Below are 17,662 nucleotides of genomic sequence, written 5' to 3' on the forward strand. Positions count from 1 at the left end.
GCTTGGTACAACATACGTTTTGTGTATTCTTTGTCCAGGTTTTTGCTTCTATTGCAGTTTTTTTTTAAGGATTATAAGAGCACAAACTTACAGCAAAACAATCAACCCCTGCTAATTATTTTTTAGAAAATGTATGTCTATATTTGTATGTATGAATATTTCAAATATTGATTTGTTGGAATTGTAAATTTGTTTTGTTGTATACAAACACTAGGGCATAGTTTTGAATTAGAGTTGATATTTTTAGTAGTGAACATTATTTGTAGTTGATACGTTACGGTTGTAAGAGCTTGTTTTTGTAGCTTACACTGTCTTTTTGTGTGTGGGTTTACCCTTTGCAGGGTTTACTTTCAATAAACCTCACTGTTCATCAGTAAAGCCACAATCCTTCATTTGGGGGAGGGGAGTATGCTACACTGATGTTTATTTCATTTTTTATTTTTTATTACTGCATCCTCCTCAAACTTACCACGGTCTCCTTGGAAGCAAAACATTAAGAAATGAGGGCTAATTAGAGGCTTTTGCACAGTACTGCTACTGAGTGTGCCATTAAGTAAATAAAAGATCAAATTTCTGTCATTTTTAAATTCATGATGTTTTAAAATAGCCCAGTCTTAATTTCAGCATTATAGTCTGTATTCTAACTCATCCTCCTCTAATCTTCAGACTATTGCTAGAAACTAAGTGCTTACTTTGGGGATTTGCCTTTCAAATATAGCCTGCCTCAGACAGGAGCTCTTCTTCTAATGCAGTAATTGTATGGGATACAGCTCCAGCCTGTGAAAACCCAGAGGGACTGATTAGGTGAGAGACTGTGACTTAATTAAAGTCAAGTGCACCAACGGTGACAATCTGAAGATCGGCAGCATTGTTGATAAACCAGATTGCTGCTCAAGCATGAGGGGAAAACGGTCTGTGGTTTTGTGCTGGATCTTGCTGTTGTTTTTAACAGTGTAACCTCTAGTCTAATAGCAGCAGAATTACTCATCTGCAAATAAATACTCATTATAAACACCTCATATACATTAATAAAACTATTCCCTCAGTGAATCTTGCACCATTTTTATTTGTAAATTGTGCAGCTTACCTGGAATGACTGGTTTTAAACATATTTTAAGGACAATGGAGAATGTTTTGCATTATTTGCTGTTACTTCAGCTTTGAACTTTATCTCTGTTTTTTGTACATTCTTGTAGATGCTGCATCTGGCCTGTAGTTCTTTTTAGCTGAGATACTGCAGCTAACAACTTAATGTTCTAAGTTCATAGATGATACCGTTGCCCTGTCTTTCAGTGCTTAACCATCCTTGACAAAGCCATAGGCTGAACTTTTACAGCAAATTTATTTTTATGTTCTCTTTCGTTTCCTTTAAAAAGGTTACAGGGTTTCACCATATAAAAATCTGTCAGGAAGCAGCAGTCAGCATGTTCTTATACATTGTCGGTTTTTCTGTTTCGCACTAAAACGCAAACTGAATATATGAATGTTTTTCTGCTTGAGTTTGTTTTCTGGGAAAAGCCCAGAAAACTGGAAATCGATGCTCCAGGTCGTGTGTATTTTTGTTCACCAGATGGCGCCGCAACAGCACTGGTGCCAGATTTGAGTTGGTGAGTTCAAAGACATTATTCATTCAGTTCCGTAATGTAATTCCAACTTGATTTTTAAATATCTTACATCGTTTTTTCTAGTTATTCTTTTAGAAAAGTTCTAAAGAGACTCAGTGCAACGACTATTTGCTCTTATATGTCATAAGCGTTTTGTTTTGTTAGTACATGTAGTTGAGTAGCTGTGTGTCGGATTTGAACATGAACGCACCAGAATCATAGCGCCGTTGTCAAGAGATACGTTGCTAACCTTTTACCTCGAACACACGGGTTAGCTTCGAAGTAGAAGGAAATACTTGAGTTCTGTAACATTTTCCAACAAAAATAATAAGGTAAGCAACAGCACAACTGGTTTGTAATCCTCTGTGCTGCCACCCGGTGTGTTTGCGACGTAACCAAGTCCTGGTGATGCAGGAAGCTAACAGACAAATCAGTGGACAACCTGTTGTTCTGAGCTGTCACTTGTGAATTGTAATGCTAGCTAGGTTAGTTTGTGAACGAAACTATGGATTATAAGCTAACAACTGGGTAATGCCAACATGCTTTGGTTACGAAATGGCGACTAAACTCGCGGAACATTTGTAAATTAACGGAATAATCATGGTCATTTGAAGTTAGCATCGAGGCTAACACAATTCTGCTATTGTTTTGTCTGTTTCAGCCTCAGGGATGATGTCATTCTGAGATTTTAGGCTGAATATTTATGCCTACACTGACTTAGAATCACCCGACCTTCTCAGACACTGACTGGGGACGATTTTAATGTCGTAGGGACTTTGTTGCTGTGAAACAAACAGATGAGTTTAACTTGTGTCCTACTAACATCGACGGAGTGGTCGGTGTGCAAAAGAAAGTATATTTACTATTAATTCGTGGACCACGAGTCTGTTGAAATAAAGAAATCAATCAATCAATTCTATAAGTTTGTATTTTTATCTGAAAATATAAAAATAGGGAAAACTTTTATCTGTAGCTTTTGATTTAATCAGATTAAATCAATCAGGAAAATATCATATTTGCTAAATAAATGACAAGTCAGAATATTATGACTTGTCTGTTATATAGATCATTGTACTTCCAGTAAAGTTTTATTTAAAAAAGCTGGAAAGCACAAAGGAATAACATTGTGTGCAGTCAGAATTTTTATTACTAAAGTATCAGGTGTTTATTCTAAATCTAAATCTTTCCTTATGTTTATGGTCAGTGTATTATATAATTTTTAGAGCAGAAAGAATATGTTATTTTCATATTCACTTTTATTTGAATTTTTCCATTAATTTTGTGAAACTGATATCTTTTACTCAAAAGTTCAAAGAATCTCATGACCCATGTCTTCCCACGTTGACACTGGCTCTTTACTTCACTTTTGTTAAACATGTTATTTGTACTTCATAATTGTGGATTAATTTATTTTCCTTTGTAGCTGGGTTCTTTGTTAAATTATGGAGATACATAATCAAAAATGCTCAAAGTGGTTCAGTATTTATTTTAGTTGTCTTATTATTTTGTGGTTTTAGTCTACACTTTGTTTTCATTGATGATGAACTGTATTTGGGCCTGTCAGCTCTTTACAGAATGTTTTGTTGCGCTCGGATAAAACAAAAATGACTCTGAATGACCTCGTGTTGTTTGACAATATTTATCTGAATCGCATAACCCACATTTCTGGAAAGTCTAATTAGATTTGAAGAAATTTGCTTCAAATTTGCATCCAAGCAAAAAAGCAATATAAGTGGCAGACAGCTTCCTTTCCTAACCTAAAATGTCTGAAATTGACCAAAAAATGAACAAAACCCCATTAACTCTTTGTTCTCTCTAAAGATACAAATGAAAATGGATTTAGAAAAATGCAAAACTTTGTTCAAGTAACTCCTGCATGTTTCTTTGCATATATTGCAGAAATGATTCGGCGTATCTGGCAGTATATTTACACATCGTTGCTGAGAAGTTGGTTAAAGTGGCTCCTCAGGAAGTCTACAGGGACTTGTGAGCTGCAGAGGATTTGCTCTGGAAGCAAACCAGGAGCCACAATGACAAAAAAAGCAGGTAAAATACTCCTCCTCCAGTACTCCTCTTGTTGCCGGGCAGTATCCCCCTTTCACTAATCTGCTCCCTGTTTCCTTGTCTTCCAGAATACTCTCTTCAGTCATCTAAAAATAAAGTAAGATATGCAAGCTAAAATATTGTACATTTCAGATTCAGTTGAACCGCTTCTTTTTTGTTGTCATCATTTATTCACGATATTTACAAATAAAAATGATTTTATCTAACTGGTGAAAAAACAACTTTTAATACAGTTAAAAACCAGAAGTTGATATACTTAATAAAAAGACGCATTAAATTTTTTTTCTCACTGTCTGAAGTTAAGTCAGAACAAACTTCACTTGTTTTAGTTAGAATTATCTAAACTACTTCTATTAGCTAAAAGCTACAACAATGAGAGAAAGAATATGTCAGAAATTTATTTCATTGTCTTTTAAAATATGCAGCTGCATCATAAAAGAGGATAAAAGCTGACTGCATCGACTGTCTGACCTTTTTATCTTCAGACTGGTGGATTTTGTGAACTTTAAAATCAGCAGATCTTCTTATTTTAATCTGTCCTTATCTTTGGCAAACCTTGCCAAGTGTAGAAAGAACAGATCTAAATGTAATGTATTTCTAAAGCCATTTTCCAAGCCAACAGTCTGAGAATACTGGTACTTTTTCTTTCTCAAGTGAATTTAAAAATCTCTCAGGCTGATTGTTGTTTATTGAACTTTTTTTTGTGTGTGTCTGATGCACTTCTCTGTTGTTTTTTTGATTGCTTTTCCTTTCTCAGGTTTTGAGAGAAGCTTTGGAAACAAGCAAGGAAAATGTAGAGAAACATGTGGATCAGATTCTGAAAGAGAAGGAAATCAAGCCCCATTCAGATCAGCTGTACGTTTACTTTTACATTTTTATCCATGTGCTGATCTTCGACTTAGTTGTTTTGTTGTAGTTTTGAGTGACTCATTGCTCCTTTCTCTGTTCGTCTTGCAGATTTAAGGCAAACCTGCACATCTGCCTGCTGCAGATAACAGGATACAACCAATTGTATGTTTGTGTGGAAGACTTGAGGAAGGAAGTCTTCAACTCGGATAATCCAAAACACGAGGCCATGCTGTTAAAGGTGTGGGTTTTATAGTTTTGTGCAGGGATGCACGACATGTCAGGTGATGTTAGTCAATTTTTAACACATCAGTATCGGTCCGATAAGTAAAACTGGGCTGGTATTAATAATTAATGTTTATTTCCATCACGGCTGCAACTAAAAGCTTTTCAATAATCATTTATTCTGATAATGAATCGGATGAAAAAATTGGCGCATTCTGCAGATTTTCTTTGCTTAACCACTTAAGCTTTTTTTTTTACACAATATTAAAAATACATTAGAATATGCAGGAAAGGAAATGATTCAATTACTTTCTTTAAATAAGAAAGTAAAAATGGTATTGCCTAAAATACAGTAACAGTATTCCTTTTCTGTACGCTTGACCATTTGTAGCAAAGGCTGCATCTGCAGCTAAAATATGAAGCAAAAGGTGCATAACATGAGATTTATTTTACAGAATTGGAACCAAGTGAAGCTAAAATTGCCATGTTTATATTCTTTGTACAGTTTTGACTCAATTACTGCTCTGAGAATGTTGTTCTTTCAGCAAAGGGCCACTTTTAAAGTCTGTATACTCCAGTTTGCGATTAATCAGTTGCTAAATTACTTGGTGATTATTTCAATAAGTGATTAATCATCATTGATTTGATTAATCGTTTCAGCCCTAATTTCCATCTTGTTGCCGATTGTACTGCTGGGTAAGTGGGAGGGGCTTAGTCAATGTAATATTAGTGAATATTTTTTAATTTGCTGAAATAGCAATATTAATATCGGTATTGGTCCAACTTTTCAAATCGGTGCATCCCTTAATTTGTGTAAAGAAGTCACTATGAATTAATTTATCTTCTGTGTATGTTTCTGCTACGTTTATCCAATCCTTTGTAGTTTTGAAATACTAGTTTTATTAAGTGAATCACTTCTTTTGTTTCTTTTCAATCAAGCCGCTGCTGCTGTAGATGATAGCGGACATCTTTGTTCCTGTGGTCCATTCCAGATGCCGTTTGGATGTTTGACTGTAGAACTTTGTGTTTTTAGCTTTGGGACTTGTTGATGCCAACAGTGAAACTGGAGTCCAGGGTAACGAAGCAGTGGGGAGACATCGGCTTCCAAGGAGAAGATCCAAAGACGGATTTCAGAGGAATGGGCCTGCTGGGTCTCCTCAACCTGCTGTGAGTAATTATCACATCCCTTCATAGAAACTTACACGTTTTAACACAGATTAAGTACAAATACAATTCTCTAACTCAGTAATAGAGGATTTAGAAAAATATAACATATTGTAGCTCTATGCAGTGCCTCCCAAAAGTATTTACACTCCTGTCTCACATTTTGGCCCATTATACCCAAAGCCTTTGCTGTAGTTTAATGGGATTTTATCCTATAAACCAGGAGTATGCAACCTGTGACCTTCTACAATAGCTCTTTTAACTTAAAAATGATAAAGATCAAACAAATGTTTTTAAACATAGATATCATAACAAATGCATATTTTTTAGCAGTTTTCTCATAGAATAACTGCAACGAATTTGCATAAAAGTACTAGAAGTTTCTTGAAATCTTTTTTCTGGTTTCTAGATCGGGGGATTATAGATGTAAATTGTATTTCTTTAAAAATACTGGCAAATTTCTTAGATATTATGATTAAAGTTATCTTTCTTTTGAGACATTTCTTTTTCTAAAAAAGCTTTAATTTGGTGGATTTAGGGCAAAAATGTCTGTTTGGGTTGCAGAACTCTGCTGTAGAGCAACACAACGTAAACAAATATGAAGTGAAAGGAACTTTATGCATGGGTTTAAGAAACGTTTTACTAATAAAAATCTGAAAAGTGTGGCATGCCTTCTTTATATAGCCAAGCTAATTTCTATAGAACATTTCAGCAACAGGGCAGCTTAGATTGCTTTACAACATGAAAACATAATAAAATAACCAATTATGAAACATCGATACATATTGTCAAATGCTATAATCAAAATAATCAAATATATTGATCAGTGTTCCAGTTATTATTAATTAAAGGCAACCCTAAGCATGTGGGTTTAAGGCTTGATTTAAAGGGTTTTCTGGACGTTTGTTCCAGATTAGTTCATAAAAATTGTAGGGTTGTTCTTCCTCTTTCTTCACTTCTTACAGGGACTCCATGTTTTACTGGATGAAATTGTTTATTCAGAGAATTAACCCCTGAGTTGAGCTGAAATTAATCCTGATGTTTTTTGTTTTGCAGCTTTTTCAGTGAAAACTACACAGCAGAGTCTCGCCAGGTGCTGTCTCGTGCAAACCACCCCAAACTGGGGTAAGAGGCAGTTATTTCAGCATCATTTCTGTTTGTTTGTGGAAACCTGCTTGTGTAATAGACGTGAAATGTGTTTCAGGTATTCATATGCTATAGTTGGGATCAACCTGACAGAAATGGCCTACAGCCTGCTGAAGAGCGGCGCTCTGAAACCACATTTCTACAATTCAGTCCCAGGTCCTCCAGAGCTCAAGGACTTCCACCAGTTTTACTGTAACTATAATGCTTCATAAATCCATTCAGACATATTTAAGTTCCATATTTGGTCACAATGCAGCCACAAACCTCAATGTGTTTTTTCTTTTGATTTTATGTGATTGACCAACACAAAGTAGAGCATAAATTTGAGAGGAAGAAAAATGATACATGGCATAAAAATTGGAGAATGCACTAATGTTGTCAATACTTTCCGGATGGCGATTGTGGCTCAGTGGGTGGAGAAGTCGTCTTGCAAACGGAGGGTTGTGGGTTTGATTCCAGCTTCCTCCTTAACCTCAAGCTACCTGCCACTTGGTGTGTGAATGGGTGAATGTGCCCATTCACTCACTAATGGGCCTAGTCAAACACTTGACGCCCGCCCCATGACGTCATGCTGCACTATGTCTATACTGAGGTTTGTGGTTGTGTTACAAAATGTGAAAGACTTTTTCAAGCCACTGTGTCTGTTCCACATTTCTCCTTCTCAGTGTGGACGTTTTTCTTCAGCCTCTGTTTTACTTTCCAGGTTATCTTGCGTATGAGTTTAATAAATTCTGGGTTGCCGAGGAGCCAGAGAGCATCATGCACTTCAATCAGTACAGAGAAAAATTTCACAACATAGTGAAGACTCATCTGCAGGACCCTGACGTGTCTCTCACACTGAATGCCGCTTGCAATTAATGTGATTCGACGCATTTCTGCCTGTTTACGTCCCAGTTGGATCTGATTGAAGGAGGCGGGATTATCAAAGAAGACCCACAACCAACAGCAAGCAAACTACAAATCTAACTTTTTCAGTTTCTTTAGTGGTGCCCAGTCAACCTTCGTCCAGAACAACGACTATTTTCCACATGCAGCACAAACCCGAATCCCTGTACCTCCGAAAAGTGACCATTCCAGAGACTGTAAAGAGAAATGAGAACTGCTGCAGAAGACTAAGGTGGAGATCATGACTCATGAGGCTTTAAGCACCTTGGTGATCAAATTTTCACATAAAAAATGTAATTACCATGTTTCCTTGTGTTTAAGGTCTCTGTGTTGTGACAGATTTACCCTCAGGTTATTCATGTTTGTGTCCTGAGCTCATGACTTAAACATAAAACATGGCGCTCCATCATTGTGCTCCATTATTGTGCGTGGTTTAATATCTCCCCACTCGTGTCACGCTTGCACCCTGTTTTCAGTCTTTTTATTTCCCAAGACTGAGGTTTTTATTGCTCATTACATTTTATGCTACAGTTTGCAGTTTCGAGAAACTTTCTGCTTGAAGTCAATAAATTTCACATTTGAGTTAAAAATTGTTGGTGTTAAAGTGAAATATACGCAGCATAAAATCTGTAGGACACATAAAAATGTATTTAAGATGAACAAAAACATGTTCTACACGTTTTAATAACAAACCATTTTATTAAGATGTAAATAAGTGCTGGTTTAGGCTACCTGAGCAAGTTCTGACATGCGTTACATAAAGTGCAAACTTGTGTCAACGGCTTTCGCTCCCGCAGTGACTGCATCGGTTCCAGAGTATAAAAAAAGTTACGGTAAATACAACACTCTGTCTTCAGGGAAAATAAAGCTTCAACAGAAGCTGGTTTTCCCTGTATTAGAGGTAAAACGTCCAGGTTGTTTTAAAGTTTACGTTCAGGCTTTTGAGTCTGGAATCTCAGTTTGGTGCTTCGATTCTTCTGGACATCATCATGGCTCTCTTGATTTGCTCGAACGAGACGAACATGACGACGTTCCAGGATCCCAGTCTCAGAAACGAAGGCATAAACCTGGAAAACAAGGAAATGATCGATACCAATGTAGAGCTATCGTAAAAGTATTCATACCTCCTAAACTATTTTGTTGGGATTTTGTGTAGCAAACCAAAACAAATTGTGCATCGTTGAGAAAAGGAAGGAAACTGTTTGTGGTTTTCAATCTTTTACAATAAAAATCAGTTAAAAAAATTGTATTCAGTCCCACTGGTGTCAAAACTAAGGAGGATAGAAAGAGTATAAGATCAGATTTCAGTTGCCAGTGAATATCAATTGCATTTTATTCTGGACTTTGACTAGGCCATTCTAATATGAATGTCTTGATGTAAACCATCCCACTGTAGCTCTGGTTGTGTGTTTTTGTTTCTGTTCAGTGACCTTTGCCCCAGATGACTGTGTTACACAGAGTCTAACAGGTTTTCTTCTAGGATTGCTTGTAATTATTTCCACCCATCGGTGGCGCCCCCAAGTGGTGGCCAGGGGGTGCTGTGGCCACCCAGAGAAGATGACCACAATTGTAATAATTCATGTTCAGTTCATACAAACACATACAGACATCTTCAAACAAGACACAAATGTAAAACACAATAAATGAATACATGAAAGTCTGTGTGCCTATATTTACTTCCATTTTTGCTTCTTTCTTTGAAATTATTTTTTCTTTACTTCTTTCTTCACTTTTTTGTAATTCTTTTTCTTTAATGCCTTTGCTTTCTTTAGTTCATTCCTTACTTCTTTCTTTTTTTTACTTCTTTCTTAATCTTTACTTTTGTTTAATTTCTCTACAACTTTCTTTCTACTTTCTTTCTTTACTTCTCTTTCCTTGCTTTACTTTTTTCTTCTTTACAACTTTATTTCTTTCTTTGCTTTTTCCTTAACTTCTTTTTTCTTTACTTTCCTCTTTACTACTTTCTCTCCTTATTTGTTTCTTTACTACTTTCTTTCCATGTCCCACCTCACAACCTCTATGAACATTTTCTACGGTCACCACTGCCATCCATTGTTCCATCTTTCAGCTTCCCTTTCTCTAGTATTGAACAGTATTCCCACAGCATGATGCAACCACCACCACGTTTTATGATGTGGATATGGCTTTACCAGATTAGTTGTGTTTTCACCAACAGTCCTCTAATTCAGTAATCAGGTGGCTGATTGTGAAGACCCTCGGTTTTTATTTACCCTTTGTAAAACGCAGTTGGTCCCTCTTTAGTCATCATGGTCCAGGCGCAGTTGATGGCGCTGCGGTACTGGCCTGGCGGAGAGTTCATGTATCTTGTTTTCACTACATCCACTGGGGAGGCAATCACCGTAGTGACAAAGCCTGCTCCGAACGCAGACACGAAGTGGCACGGAAGATTATCTGTAGGGAGATAAAAAAGGATCCCATCAACTGTGAGGTGATTGTTCTGGGTCTGTGTCAGCAGTCTGAATAATCTGAATGGAGCGGAGAGGATGGTTGTGATAAATCTCACATTAACTACAGTATTTACAGCTTTCTGTGACGGGACATTACAACATGTTCTGTACTGGGCTGGTTATCAGCTGCAGGGGAGGTGAGTGGGTGTGGGAGTCTGGTCCAATTGGTAAACTCCTCTCAAACAGAGGAGTGTTAGAGCATATTATGGAAGGTTGTTGAAAACACACTCCTATCTCATGACTATGTATTTTTAAGTAACTTTAGAACTTGATGTAAAGCTAAAAAAAAGTCGATTTTACATAATCCTGTTTCATTATTATATAATAAGTTGGCTTGCCATAGAGTCCCAGACTGACGAACTCTTACCTGACAACAGTTTGTGTTTGAGAATGGCCTCTTTGATCAGGTCATAGGTAACCAGTTCTGTGCAGTTCACCAGTGCATTTCTTGTGATGTTGGGTAATGTTCCTGAAGAACACACACACACACACACACACACACACACACACACACACACACACACACACACACACACACACACACACACACACACACACACACACACACACACACACACACACACACACACACACTTAAAGCATTACTCAGCAACATTGTTTGTGGATTTTGTCCCCTGATGTGGGAACCTCTCCTCTCACCTTTCCACAGGCCTCGTAAGCCCTCATTGAGGTAGATTTGTCTGTAGGCTTGCATTGTGCCGTTGTAGCGCCGCGCCACGCCGTTCAGGTTCATCTGGGCCTGGAATCGAACCTTGACCACGTCGGTGGGTTGTGCAAACGACACGGCCATGGCACCTGTTGTGCAGCCGGCCAGTATCCGCATCAGCACGCCTGGATCTGGAGAGACGTGGAAGAGGAGGATGTTCTTAGCTTGTTGGGTTTTTTTGTTTTTTTTTTATAATTTTACATGTAGAATCTCATTGTAAATGGTGCAGTAAGAATGTCGCAATAGACGGACTGTATGATTTTGCTCATCCACCAAGCATGAAGAACCATGCTACATGCTAACCTGTCCTAAAACATCCTACCAAATATTTTGGGAGTAGTTTCTAAACATAGTTTATTTGAGTTAAGACAAAACTCACTTACAAATAACCTTTTAGCAATATAGGAACTTGTATTACATAAATATTTTCTTACTTTTGATGAAGATAGGAAATTATTTCACTTATAACATGGGAAAATGTCTAGTTTTTAGTAAAATCATCTCCCAGCATACCTAGTACTTCTTCATCAATATTAAGGATTTATTGACCTAGGACAAGTCCATGAATTGTGCCAAAAAAGTTACTTGTAAGTTAGTTTTGTTTTATTTTAAGTGTACTTAGAGATTTCCACTAGAAACTATATAAAAAGATTTTGTGTTTTTGCAGTGTGCAAGTGAAATCCTACTTTCTTTGCCTCCAGTGTAGAAGTTTTTCACGTTGTCATAGAGACCGATTCTGATGGAAGCGAAACACAGCTGCCTCTGCAGTCCGGCCACCAGCCCGTTATACAAGGACCTGGGCCCCTCGGTCCGGACCATGGTGCTGATGGTACCAAACACCCCTCTGTAGCGGATGCCACCCACCGCTTGCTTCTCCCCTTGAATCTAAGGAAGAGGTGCCATTTAGATTTTTCCAGAAAATCAGAAGATAAATCCATTCTGGTGCAAACATCCTAATGTGTACTCATTTGGTAAAATAATATTTTTTACAGACAAAGAAGTTTTATTTAATATTAATTGCAAAATGTTTATATTTTGTGTACATAGACTTTTAGAGTCTATGTTTTCCATTTATTGATTACTAAATTAGCTGATGATTATTCCAGTAATCAATTAATCATGATTGATTCGATTAACCGTTACAGCCCTAGTTTTTTGTTGCCATTTCTGTTCCTGTTGAAAGGGAGAGAGGGTTAATCAATCTAATATTAGTGAATATTGTCAATCGGCCGATATTGTGATAATAATATTGGTTGTCTACATTGGTCAATATGAATATTTCCATTCATAGTGGCTTCTTCTAAGACTATTTATGCATCCCTAAATTTGTATGAAGTCACTATGAATTAGTCAGTTTATCTTTTTTGTATATTTCTGCTAAATTCATCCAAGCATAGGCTTTATAGAAATACCATTGTATATTTTTAAAATATAATTTTTTAAGTGAGTAATTTTTTTCTCTTTCTTTCAGCAAATGGCCATTTTTAATGTCTGCAAACTCCAGCTGAGGATTAATAGATTACTAATCATCAGTAGATTAATAAATCAATTAATTAATCATGATTGAATCGATTAATCGTTTCAGCCCTAATTTCCATCTTGTTGCCGTTTGTGTTTCTGGAGAAAGGGGGAGAGGATTATATTAGTGAATATTGTTGATTGGCTGAAATTACATTACTAATATTGGTTATCAATATTGATCCAACTTTTCAAATCAGTGCATACCTAAATTTGGGTGAAGAAGTAACTATAAATTATTTACGCATCGAAATGGTCTTTCAGGAATATCTTCATATATTTTTTAAATACTAGTTTTATTAAGTGAATCGTTTCTTTTTTAAAAACAAGTAGTTGTTTGTAGAGCCTGTATTCTCCACTTAACAATTAATCGATTATTATTTCAACAATCAATTAATCATGATTAATTTGATTAATCATTTCAGCCATAATAACTGATGATTATTATCATAACTTGCTGGTACCTGCAGTCGGACTTTGGCTGTGTCCAGAGGAAATGTGACCATGTCCGCTATGCAGGCTGCTGCTCCGGCACTCGCCATCTTCACCCCAAGAGGAGGAGGCACGTCTGAGGGCTTGAGTCCCACCATGTTCCCTGCCTCTGCCAACAATAAACATAAACATCTTTGATTTCACATTAAATCAGGGAACACTGACGTCTCAGTTAGAGCTGCAAAGACACTTACATTGTTTAGGTCTAATTAAAGGTTCTTGTTTTGATCCTGAGATGTTACCAGGCAGGGTTTGAAGGACCAGATGGTAATCCTTGAAGGGCCCTTCTAGCACAGAAAGGGAAGAGGCGACTTTCGCTCTGCAATTATATACTTACTGTCCGGTTTTTTATGGCATCCGCAGAGAGGCGTCACTGTGCACTTTTGTATGCCCGGGTTCAATCAAAGTCCACTCCCTGCGAGATAATCAATGTTCAATTCACCTCACGGGACCTTTCACTAAAAACAAGAACAACACATTCTGTTGAGAGTGAAAAAATTTATATCTCAAAGTCCTTAGACATAATTTAACATCTTTATTTTATTGGTTTATTGGGATGCCCACATCTGGTGCATTGAGTACAAATATGTGTCAGCAGATTTCCCACATAAACATTCAATAATATTAGGTAATTATTTACACAGCAGGAACATCGCTGATATCTGATGAGGTTTTTGGGGGCTTGTCCGGGCTTTCAGCCAATAACAGCACAAACATGCAAACAGCAGAATCACAAACCCAATCCTCAGTCACTTCTGCAGACTTTACAGTATTCACAAATTCATGCTGGGTTTTGTTTACTGTCTTAGTCTGAAGATATGTCTGTCCGTTTTTTCATGCTTTCTGGCTGTTTTTTCAGTTGTTTTTGTCAAATCAAATGTGAGGAGTCATAGATCTGAGCAGTGACGTTCATACATGACTGAAGTTCAATCCACAGAAGATAAGAGCCTTGAAATCACATCGCGTTATGGCAGAAGCTGAGTCTGTTATATAAGAATAAATGTACATATGCAGTGACTGGCAAAAGTATTCACACTCCTTAGACATTTTTAGGTGTTCATGTTTTCATCCGCAAACTTTAATTTATTTTTGAATGAGATTTTAATTGTGAAGTGGAAGGAAAATGGTTCCGTCCGTCCGTCCGTCCGTCCATCCATCCATCCATCCATCCATCCATCCATCCATCCATCCATCCATCCATCCATCCATCCATCCATCCATCCATCCATCCATCCATCCATCCATCCATCCATTAATTCGGTTGTAATAGTGAAAAGTAGCAAACTACATCAGAAAGTAAATTAGAACAAATGCAGTTTAGTTCTGATTTACAGTAACTCCTTTCTTCATCTACAGGTTTAATAGAACTGTTGATTTTTTTCATCTTTAATCAGCTATTCAGGAAATGGTTTGTCAGACTGATCATTTTTATTATGTTGTTTATGTTGCCAATTTCTGACCGACGTGTTTTATTACCAAAATCAACTCGTAAAATGGGAGACAACATCCTTTAAAAGCAGCTATGAAAAAACTAATTTATTTGCAGACATCGAACCATTTAAAAATGATATGCAATGTACTGTAAATTAAAATATTCTATGATCTAAGGTCTTTAGTTGAGCCTACCCAACTATAATGGTAAAATTGTAGAAGGAACATTTATAGGAGATTCAAAGCTATAATAACTTTCAGCCTTTTTAACTGTTTGGGACCTGAAACATTTTGAATAATTTCACTTAATAAAATTTCCCTTTTAATGAAATGTCATACGAACTTGGACTCTTTCAACTGTTCCCTTCAGACAAACATAATGTTCAATGGATTAATAATTTATTGCTCCCTCAGGAGTCCAAAAAAGGCTTGTTCCCACCAACCAGTGGCATTCTGAGCTGTGATTGGACGACTGCGACCACAACCCCCATAAGCTCGGACATTAGAGACGGATGAGCGGAAAGAACCGAGGCTTGTTTTTCTCGCTGTCTGACATACACACATGCTGTGAGAGAATTAAGACTGAAACTTAACAGATTTTAACTGTAATAACTCTTTTGGTCAGATGTTTCCATCAGAATCACAACTTCTATTTGCTTAAAGATGATTTTGAACTTTTGAAACGGAATACTTTAGTATTCATTAAACTTATTCTGTAAACTGAGTACTGTTCTTAGAAATGTTAGTTTCTTTTTTAAATGTATTGATTTTGCTTAAAAAAATCTGTGGACTTTGCTGTGTTAACTCAGTGTGTGCCAGATTAAACTAGTGTGTATCCACGGGTTCTCTCCACAAAGTGAAGGAACACAAAGCCGGCCTCTAGCTGGACGTGTTTGGTATCTTCAAGGGTCATTAGGTCAGAGGTGGAGTGGCAAGCAATATAAATTCATGCATCCAGTTGAAGAGTTGCAACAAAAATGACTGTTACATCCACAACCCCAATTTCTAATAAGTGGAAGAAAATAGATGGATGAAAAATAATCCACATCAGGGGTGTCCAAACTTTTTGGCTTGGGGACCAAAAATATCAAGTTGAAAGAACCCAGAGGGTCACAAATAAACAATATTTTAATGTAATGAGAAAAGCAATCGGATTTCTGTATGAGAAATATGTAAATTGTAGATTTTAAACAAAAAAAAAAAAGGTTTGCCAGATTAAAAGAAACAAAAATACAGCAAACCATATAGTATATTTTTCATCTTATTCTGGATTTTTTGTGTCTTTTTAGTAATAACAGAATATGGCTCTGCGAGTCTAGCTTCATTTTGACAAGCTTGTTAATCTAAACTGCCTTTTGTCTCCTCTTACTCTAAAAAGAAATTATATTCAAAGTAAAAACCTGAATGAACACTTTGTGTGTCAACTGCATGTGCTGTGATCAAGGGCCATTCAAAATTGTTCCGAGGGCCGTAAATGGCCCCCAGGCCGCACTTTGGACACCACCGATATGTTTGGCTCAAATAAAGGAAATATGCGAGTTCTGCCACTAGATGGCAGTCACGCACCATTACGTGAAGGTGAATAAAGCTCTGGAGGCAGCAATCTGAATTATTGACACTGATTTTAATTAGACGAGTGATACACAACGCACCAGAACCCAGAGCAGCAACATGTGGTCAAATAAATTCAACATATTTACAGTAGAAAAAAAAAAATATGTAAAAATGCACAAAATAAAAAAAAATTAAAAAACGCATGTCTGGAAGGACAAAAATGTAATAAAAAAATAAAAGGCAAGCAGATGCAGTAGTGAGCTTTGACACATTGTAAACAAAGAAGCTCTTCATTTTAGTGTGATAATACTGAAAGAAATGAAAATATTTTCTCTGTAGCTTAAATAGAATGTTTTAGGAGTTGAATAGAATCTGTCTATGCATTTGTTGTACAGGTTGGTTTCATTTTTTGTCAACTGAAGAAAATAAATAATCTGCTAAAGTGACGAACAGCATTAAAGTGAACTGGAGTGTTTTCACAACAATGGATCTCTATCGCTCTGTCTTCTGGCTCCTTATAAGGACATAGCAGCAATCAGAATTGCAACTAAAGGAAGCAACAGTTTGACCAGATGTGATAAGTGACGATACACACTGTAGAATATTCATATCCTAGTTGGAACCATACTGTACAGAACTGTGCAAAAGTTCTTTAAACTTTTATATTTCCTGCTGCTAAATTTTCAGTAACGGGTTCAAAGGTTACGAGAAGATCTAACAGCTCTGAAGCAAAGTATAGAAGTGGTTTCAAACACTATATGTGTGAACATCTACACAGCCTAGTTGTACAGAGATATCAGATTAATACCACATATGCATATTGTCTTATAAAGGTACAGCCACTACTTACACACACTTGATTTTATCTGAGCAAACCGTGAGCGAGTCTCTACACTGCAAAAAGTCAAAATCTTGCTAAGTACGTTTGGTCCATTTTCTTAGAACTCTTGAAACTAACTTACAAGTAACTTTTCAGAAAGATACGAGAGCTTTTTTAAAGCCAATAATTCCTTAATATTGATAAAAACGTTCTAGTTCCACTGGCAGATTATTTCATTTATAACTATGGGTGCACCGATTGCATTTTTCCAGCCAATTATAAGCTTTAAAAAGCCTGACCTGCAGGTTCTGATTTTGGCCGATGCTGATTTTTTTTTGTCTGAAATGTTGCTAAATATAGCAAGACATTCGCTGAGTCGGCAACAGTGGGTTGACTATTGTTAACTGCCAACGAGCAGAAAGTCAAGCCTCTCTCACTGCAGAGCAGAAGAGGACAGAGGTTGATTTTTAAACCGCCAAGTAAGATCGGTGGATAAGATCAGCTTCACATGTATGTGTCAGCTGATCGATGATCTGATTAAGGAAATCAAGACTGATTTATCAGTGCATCCGTATTTACAACATGGGGAAAATATCTTGATTTAAGTGAATAATCCTCCAGAAGAACTAGAACTTTCTCATCAATATTAAGTGATTATTTACTTAAACCAAGCTCATGCATTTTCCTGAAAAGTTACTTGTAAGTTAGTATACCTGAA

At 36.7% G+C, this 17,662-nt stretch overlaps 2 protein-coding genes across 2 annotated transcripts; one reads left to right on the plus strand and one right to left on the minus strand.

The window, feature by feature from the left end:
* The first annotated feature begins 1,810 nt into the window (after positions 1–1,810).
* On the plus strand, positions 1,811–8,802 carry elmod2 (ELMO domain containing 2). Its single transcript, XM_005797592.2, has 9 exons — positions 1,811–1,936; positions 3,504–3,650; positions 3,737–3,765; positions 4,426–4,523; positions 4,626–4,755; positions 5,773–5,906; positions 6,960–7,028; positions 7,108–7,241; positions 7,753–8,802. Exons 2-9 carry the CDS (start codon positions 3,506–3,508, stop codon positions 7,905–7,907), a joined length of 894 nt encoding a protein of 297 aa, XP_005797649.1. The 5' UTR covers positions 1,811–1,936; positions 3,504–3,505; the 3' UTR covers positions 7,908–8,802.
* ucp1 (uncoupling protein 1) lies at positions 8,614–13,480 on the minus strand. The gene is made up of 7 exons (XM_014476189.2): positions 13,334–13,480; positions 13,112–13,248; positions 11,816–12,014; positions 11,063–11,260; positions 10,770–10,871; positions 10,166–10,346; positions 8,614–9,001 (listed from the first exon to the last, which is right to left on the minus strand). Exons 2-7 carry the CDS (start codon positions 13,235–13,237, stop codon positions 8,890–8,892), a joined length of 918 nt encoding a protein of 305 aa, XP_014331675.1. The 5' UTR covers positions 13,238–13,248; positions 13,334–13,480; the 3' UTR covers positions 8,614–8,889.
* Between the last annotated feature and the right edge of the window lie 4,182 nt (positions 13,481–17,662).

Source organism: Xiphophorus maculatus, chromosome 5 (genome assembly GCF_002775205.1).
Source record: "Xiphophorus maculatus strain JP 163 A chromosome 5, X_maculatus-5.0-male, whole genome shotgun sequence".
In the NCBI taxonomy this organism is placed as follows: domain Eukaryota; kingdom Metazoa; phylum Chordata; class Actinopteri; order Cyprinodontiformes; family Poeciliidae; genus Xiphophorus; species Xiphophorus maculatus.